This window comes from Mycteria americana, chromosome 6 (assembly GCF_035582795.1).
Source record: "Mycteria americana isolate JAX WOST 10 ecotype Jacksonville Zoo and Gardens chromosome 6, USCA_MyAme_1.0, whole genome shotgun sequence".
Classification (NCBI taxonomy): Eukaryota; Metazoa; Chordata; class Aves; order Ciconiiformes; family Ciconiidae; genus Mycteria; species Mycteria americana.
This window is the reverse complement of record NC_134370.1, coordinates 66,759,259-66,767,634: the sequence shown is the minus strand read 5'-3', so window position 1 is coordinate 66,767,634 and position 8,376 is coordinate 66,759,259. Positions and strand designations below refer to the sequence as shown.

Here is an 8,376-nt window from a genome sequence, read left to right as displayed (position 1 = left end):
TCGGTCCTTCATTTGAATGTCATGAGAAGTAGATGTATCCCCCAAAACGCAAACTGATTAAAAGAATCATTGCTGCAGTTTAAAACCAATGCTTCATGACTGAACCTGAAGAGTATTTCCCATACCTGGAGGGGGAAGGATGCGCTAAACAAAAACATGCTCTGCAAATACGAGAGAGGCTGGAGTACACAGTAAAAGCCAGTATCTTTACTTTAGTGAATGCAGGATACAAATATTTTACAACAACCTCTAGCATTTTCTTAACCATTTGATAAAAAGTTCACTAGAATATTTATTGTATATTGAAGAAAAAACAACACATTCAGGGAAAAAATTGAGATTAACTTATTTTTTTCTTAAAAGATTCGTCTCAAGGATGGCAACAAAGTCCAGCTTGTGCCGCCAAACGGCTTATCATCATTAAACCGTGAACAGCTTCTTTGTGAACTGTTGACTACAAACATTTACCAAATACATAAATCTCTTTTAAAAAAGCCATTTTAAATATAGCAAAGCAGTGTTCTCTTGCACAGCAAAGTGAAGAAAGGTTCTACTAAGATTTAAACGTTTACATTTGTTAAGTCTTTCTTTCACATTCTAATTTAACTTCTTCCCATGATCAATTGTTAGGAGTTGTTTTGTTCCTTATTTACTATGTATTTCTTGTGCGCACAGTAATTCACAAGTTTCTGATGCATTAGTGTCCTTTAAGTGAAAGGAAAGGCTAAAGCATTTTTCTCTGACGAATCCCTGATAACGTGTATTTTAAGCACTACAGTGAGAGCTCGAAGATGGAGAGGTGATTTGTCACGATAGCAGATAAAAATCTTAAATCATTCAGCCTTGAACAGGTTCAGACCAGGATCGGATCCACTTGCAACTTTGTTCAGTATAGGTAATTAAAAAAAAGTATTGTTCACCTGTTGAAATACCTGTGCTATGTCTTTTTTTTTATAAAACATTTTTACAATTCCTAAAAAAGTACGTTCCAAAGTTAGTTACTTGTTATTAAAAATCAGGATTCCCATTTATTCAGCGGCATGAGATTCTCCCCGCCACGGGGATCTGTGAAAGACTCGTTCTGCTGAGCCTGGGGGAGGGCTGGGACAACATGCGAACAGTCCCCTTCCTTCTTAAGAACCAATTTTTTGTTTTTAATTCATTGGTGCGATTTCAATACAAACTCTAACCCTTATGTAGCTTTTTTCTTTAAGAAAACAGTAATAGTACTGTTTAAAAACCTGCATAGAAATAAAGACTATTGAGATACAGTCAGCAAAGCCATCTTATAAGGCACACAAGAAAATAGACAGTAAATGTGAATGCAGAACTCCCACTCGGATGTACAGCAAAGTTCATATATGTGCATAAATAATGAAAAAACCACATAACTTTTCAGAGCATTAAAAGGTTCTCGGAAGTGGTAAGTGAATTCAGTCACTTCGGAAAGAGAGTTGCCATCAGAAAGAGTCTCATATTCCTCTGCGCTTCAGCAAACCGGTAACTAACTACGCTGAGCGCAGAGGGATTTCCAAAGGTAAGTGGCTGAAACGAATTGAAACCTGTACGTTTCTTAAAGTTACCATGACAACAAGAGAGCAGTTTTGGAAGCTGCATGTACTGACTTTGTTCTTCAACCACACATCAAAGCAAGCGGCCGAGGAGATGGCTGGCCCCATTGGATTTCCATTTCTCACACTTCTTAGTTACGGTATCCAATAAGCCATTTTTTTTAAATCACAAAAAAAAAAAAATTCAAGCCCAAGCAAAAATTTAATAAATATCAGGGATAACTTAAAATGAGTTTGGGTAAGAAAACAGCACTGTAGCTTCCTCCCCAGAACTAGAGCTACCAGCAGGAAATTTATTTGTATCTACTTGATCTGGTTCCTGGTACAAAGGAACACTGCCCATGGCAGGAGGGCGAGATGCACAGGAGACCAGATTTTGACAGGGCAAGAATGCTCCCAAATGCAAAATCGGCTCCACCAAACCAGGCTGGTATAAGCCGGTGTTACCGAGGTTTTGGCTCCTGAGACTTGTTGCTGCTCAAACCCAGCTTTTACCCCCTCGGAGGGACTGGTCTGAGGCAGTCACCAGGAGAGCTGACACTGCCCTTGCCATCCTTGTCACAGCAGGGCCAGATTGTGCAAATAAGATCAAGCTACCAAATCCAAGTACAACCCAAACCCCTCCCCTAGCCAGCTGTCGGGACGCGAGGGGCCTCCGGACTGCTCGCTCTATTTCATGGAAGCAGCAAAGAGGAACAGCAAATTTATTTCTGAGGCTTTATCCCAAACCACTTACCAACTTAAAAACCTTTTGTGCTCATCTGATATGTGTTATTTCCCTATCATGAGAAATTAGGTCAAGTTTTTCCACTGGTTTTTTTTTCCCCTCCTCAGAAGAGGCAGTTTTTAAATGATGCCTTAAAATGTGTTGTAACAGATTTTTTATATTTATGCAGGATGAACTTAACACCGGAATTTTTTTTTTTTTGCCACTTTGCTATTTATATACATATATATAAAATGTATAATGAAGCTTAACCATACAGCACAGAGATTACAATTTAACGGCACACATTCACCACCAGTGAGGGGGACAACCCCTTTATACACCCTCTGAAAAATCTGGATAATAATATTAATAATAATTAAAATCCAAAGAAAGTACAGTATATTTAACAAAATAGTAAATATTAAACAGTGAATACTCTACTTAATAAGGACCTCGCCTTTTTTCAAGTTGGCGTCAATCCACAAAAATATACTTTTTAATCTGGTGAACGTACAATACATAGGTACTTACACCAAAGGTGATAATATATTTAGGATGCTATATACACAAAGAGTTTGGCTCAAATTTAAATTTACATATAAGTGTTCATGGCTTATTTTTCCCCCAAGGTTCCGCCTGCAAGTTTTTCCTTTTCATCTTTGAAAGCAAAAACTAGAAAGTCAAAATAAGATAAAACTATACTCTACAAAAAAGCTACAACATACAGCTTTGGCTTATATAAATAATTCATAGCAGAATGTGTTCAAAAGTACTGTATATAACTTTATATATAGTCTTCAATTCATTAGGGTATTGTTTTCTTTAATATAAAATATACATGAGCTAAAATCCGTTTCTATATTTTTCAAAGGTATGAACGTAAAAACAAATTTGTCAAACATATTCCAATTATAACTTAATATATTAATTTTATTTTGTTAATGTTCTATTTTCTAGGCTAATATTTTCTGAATATTTCATGCGAGTTCTCTATGTCTCTCTTTCACTCATTAAAAAAATCACTTCTTTGACCCAATACACTATTTTTTTGCACGTGCAAAACAGGGTTTTTGTTTTTTGTTTTTTTATTTATTTTTTTATTTTTATTTTTATTTCTTATAGCATCAGCCCTTCTCCATGCACCCTCTGCAATAGAGACCCATGCCAGGTTGGGTAATATAAAGGTCATTTTATGTACAGTATTGCTTTCTTCTTCCTGCTTTTCTACTGCTCTGCTGCTACAAAGCATTATTTCTTAACTACAAGTAACCATACAGCTTGAATAAAACACACAGGGACATTACTACAGGCGAGCCCTCTCGGTTTCTGCAATCTAGTGTGGTAGGATTATAATGCGGGTACAACGGTTCTTTGCAAAACAGGTTATATTATTAAAACAACAAGTCCAGGTAAGTGCCAGACTAGATCAATACCTATAGGATTGTTCTGTTACTTTTTACCATGGGACATCTGCAGCTATACAAGAAGTTTGTCATAAGTGCCTGATGGTTTTCTGTATGCTACACACACTAGCACATATATATGCGTGTGAAGATATATATATGCATGTATGTATATACATATAAATATATGTATTTCATGTCCTTATTTATAAATTTAGATATGTCAGGACAGTTCATTTTGAGAACACAAAACTGAAGCGGCAACACTGCAAGTTTATGTCACCCATGTGTCCATCCTCATCCGTTTTACTGATGGACTCTCTCTATCTTCGGAATTCGGTGGCCTTCCCAGCACGACAGGCGAATGGAAATCACTTCTCGGGTCTTCCCGATCGCTGCCATCGTAGGAGCTGCTGGAGCTGCTGAGACTGTCGACAGGGGAGCGACCCATTTCCTGCCGTGACTGCTGCTGCTGCTGCTGCTGCTGCTGCGGTTGTGGCTGCTGCTGCGGGAACCCAGAGGGAGTTACACGGTCCCGGGGAGGTGAAATTGGTTCAGATTTTATGTTGATGTTTTGGTTGGTATTAATGGATAAATTTGAACCCTGAGATAGCTGGCTGCCAGTACTGGGAAAAAGAAAACCAAAAGGCAGAAATAAGAAAACACGAAAAAGGAAAAGAAAGCGACAATTCATGTGTCTGTCTGATGGCATGGTCTTGTGGTTCAACACCCTCACAATGAGTATGTCAATAAATGCAACTTACTGCAGTGAAGAAACAAAGTTGGAAAAAGCATTAAAGGTCTGAATGCATTTATAGACGTTAAAAACAAACAGAAATCTTGCCAGACATTTAAGTTCATCACGCAGGTGACTCCCTTGTAAGAGGCTGGGCCTGCAGGGACACAGTTTGTCAGCCTGAGCACTGAACTAACCGGAAAAAAGGGACAAACAGCATGAAATACGAACGCTTTTGCAGCCAAGAAGCACACTTGAAAGGCAATGCGCCATCACCAGGCAGACAAGAAATTAAAATGGTCTTGTGCTAAATATTCCCCAGTGCAGATTATTCATCTTGAAGTGGCAGAAGTTCCCGACTGGGTGCAGCACTGTAACGTTACCAGATGTACTTACACGAGAGAGCTGAGGGCTGCTGGACCGAGATGGTGCTGTTGCCAGGCAGATACCTGCCCTAAAGACAGCATTCCCGGGGAGTTAAATCCCTGCAAGGCAGACAGGTCTGCACTAGTCAAGGAGTAATCTAAGAGGGAAAAACAAATAAACAAGAAAGTAGTTTATAGGTTTATTTTATATCTATACATACATACATATATGTATAAAAAAAATAAACGTGAGAATGTGTGTATCTCACAGGCGCACACACAAATATAAAGGCCTTCTGCCAAAAACAAAGACAGACAGGTGATCCAAAGGAGTCCAAACATGAGAACTTTGAAGTCTGAGAGCAGTCCTCCTAACTTCACAAGGAGCTTAACAGGACATAAGCCTCCAAATGACAATTTTTTTGCATTCTGCTTGCAATTCCTACATGTTGCTGTCTCATATAGCTTCTTCTAAACCCACAGGTACAACATATTCATGTATTTTTTATATATATTTTTTTACATATATATATATATATATATATATATATATATATATATATATATATATATATGTGAGCATCTTACAGTAAGAAAAGTATTTGTATTTTTGAAGATTTTCGTCTGTATGGAAATTCCAAAATGAAACAAAAAGGGAAGAATTAATACAAGTCACTAGAAAGGAACAGGGTTTCTTGCACTGAACTTACTAAAGAAATCCCGACTCTGGTTCAGTTCCCAGATGGGAGGCAGCAGTTAAGTCAGATGAGACGCAGAGACCATTTGGCTGGCTCCCGTCAAAGCGGTTCGCAGCCCTACAACCTATACCCAAACCAGCCAGTGGCACGGCGCTGGCTGCTATTGGCCTGGCTGCCAGGGCAGACAGAGGGACTCTGGAAAGGCAGGGACTGGTGCACGGGCAGCTGCCGTCAGGGTGGGGAGGCACAGGCAAGGGCTGGGGCTGGATGCCTAAGGGATGGTGTGACCAAAGTCACGGCAGCTGGAAGCCTTACTGACCCCTCTGTCACTCCATTTGCGCAGTCCTACTGTAACGTGCCTCATTCTCCCTCTCCCCACAAGAGCTTCACTCGTTACTTTATGTCTGATTAAACTGTCATCTCTGTATCAAATAAACAAAATAAACTTCTTTATTTAGAACAAAAACTGGTAATTATTTAGAAATACCACTTAAATGGAGAATAGAAAATACAATATATTCCTAATCAACAGTCAGTGACTGGCTGTTAGTTTTGGCCAGGCTATAATGCTTAGACAGTTCTCACTTCATTCACACAGAGGAAGTTATTTTCACTTTATCATTATCACTCACGCTTTTCTTTCAGGTTTTAAAACAAAGCCGCAAACACTTCTCTGCTTTTAATTATTTTGTAATACAGCTTCCTTAAAATAATTTCTAGTCTCTTGAGAATGCGACAAAATGCTAGCAGCCAAACTTATTTTACACTGCCAGCAGATGAACCAAAAATGCTTCTTAAGTAGGGTTTGTGTTTTGTTTTGTGTTTGGTTTTAGGTTTTTTGGTTTGTTGGGGTTTTTTTTGGTTTTGTTCTTTGGGTTTTTTTAGTATTGTCCTAAAATGACAACGCCATTATGATTTATCTCTCTTGAGATAAGCTTCCCTGAACAATTTCCCCATTCCCACCCACCAACTTGTTTGCTGTGGACAAGTTCTAGTATGCATGACTGCAAGAATCTTCCTGAAGGCCTTGGGTAGCCCAGCTGCACCCCAGCAAGGGAAGCTACTTAAGCTGCCTTTTTCTTTTTGTTTCATTTCTTCTCAGTTGACATTTTTATTGGAACTCTGAAAACCCCTCACAAGTATTTCTGCGCAGATTCAGAAAGATTTTTTCCAAGCTGATCAATCCAAAGCCCTTTTGCAAGACTAAAATAAAAACTAAAAAAAAAAAAAATATTAAAAAAAATCCAACCCTTCAATGACTAGGACACGCACTCAACCTTCAAAGCAGCCAGACCTACGGCAACGTGCAAGTGTAGTAAATGTAAACACTTGAGATGGACGTGCTATTCTGTGCCAATGGAATTTCTGTAAGAGCAGACCCGAAGAAAATGTTTATAGGAGTTCAGTTTCCATGTGGTTTTTCTTTGCAATTACAGCTTTTATGATAATGGCCAATTAACTTCTGGTACTTTGGACAGAACGTGTCTGATGACAGGGGTTTGAGGAGATACTTTTCCAAAGAATACATAGGCCACTACACAATTAGCTGCATTATCATTTCCCTAAATAATCATGTATCTGCTAGCAGTAAAAGCCGGACGCCAATTTCTATACATGAGTGGCTTGATGCAAGATGGAAAAGTCATTCAGACAAAAGAGTGCCTTCTACGTGACAGAAACCATTACTGCTGTGACCCTAACAACAAGATACTTTGAAGTTTGTGCCTCAGCAAAATAACTGACCTAAAGCCAGTAATATAATTTATGGCTAGATACGCTCTGTCAAGTGTAAGTTACTATTTAACTGATCTCTGTGGGTTTTGAATATTTTTTTAAAAATGCCTAGACTGTTTTAGAACAAGTAACTCTGTTCCTGCTAGCCATTCCTCCAGCAACCTGCAGAAAGAATATTTCTCCAGCAAAACAAATTCCATAGAATAGTATATTTGTGCAAAACTGATATCCAACATTTTCATTAAGGATCTAAGAGCTGAATCTATCCTTTCCAGCCTTGAAAAAACCCCTATCAATCCAGCAAAACAATTTAGGTATCTAAATTTTATCTTAGTCCTTGAACTGCAAAACTGAAATTGCTACGTTAAGTGGTGACTACCCTGAAAATACCCAGATGACAATTTGGTTTCAACATCAAATTTCTGTTTGCAAATCCCCTGAAAGGCTCAATCTAATAGAAAGAATTTTAAAGTGTCTGAAACACACTGGAGGCTAAAAGCTTTTCACAAATTATTGCATTATCAAAGGAAATGGGCTGGTTTTTAAAGTCATATCCCAGTGATAACAGCACTTGTCCATTGCATAGGACACCAGTTTCAATTGTCTTTGCTGCTTCCTGAGATTCAGACTACAATCCCTCTCACCCAAAAAGCCTGATTTAGCCATGAGCTTATAGGTTATTCTGGACGAAGGAGGTGCACAACACTGTTTCCCAAAACAATGTCAGACTGCACAAAAGAATGAAGAGATTTGTTAGGTGACAGGTAAAACTCAATGTGGATCTTCTAAGCAGGGACTAGAACTGTTTGTTTACTTTAAACAGCCATTAAATGCAATATATAAACAATCTTTGTGGCAAATATCAAACCAAGATCTTTATGTCCAGCAAATTCATACTTAAGCTTATAACCCAAAACAAGTCACCAAGCCCAATTCCTCACTCTGCTCATTACACTGTTACTGCAACCCCACCTTCTCCTTCATTCCTTTCTTTAGACTTTAACCCCCCTCAGGGTAGCGATTATTTGCATAAATGTTCAACAATTTAGTTGGGTGCTACTGTGGTATAAATATTTACTGTTGCTGATGACTAAACTGTCCCTCTCAGAATGCAAGCCTCATGCATGCCAATAACTGCCTGCGGGCAGTGCCTCTGAGGC

The 8,376-nt window shown here is 38.6% G+C and overlaps 1 protein-coding gene across 7 annotated transcripts in view; it reads right to left on the bottom strand.

Moving 5' to 3' along the window:
• Positions 1 to 185: 185 nt before the first annotated feature.
• MEF2A (myocyte enhancer factor 2A) overlaps positions 186 to 8,376 on the bottom strand; it is a 95,580-nt gene continuing 87,389 nt past the window's right edge. For all 7 annotated transcript variants that reach the window (XM_075506297.1, XM_075506302.1, XM_075506300.1 and 4 more), the window contains 2 exons: positions 4,816 to 4,942; positions 186 to 4,309 (listed from right to left, as the gene is read on the bottom strand). In XM_075506297.1, the coding sequence (XP_075362412.1) occupies positions 3,958 to 4,309; positions 4,816 to 4,942 (479 nt within the window). In that variant the 3' untranslated portion in view covers positions 186 to 3,957. The remainder of the gene's footprint in view (positions 4,310 to 4,815; positions 4,943 to 8,376) is intronic.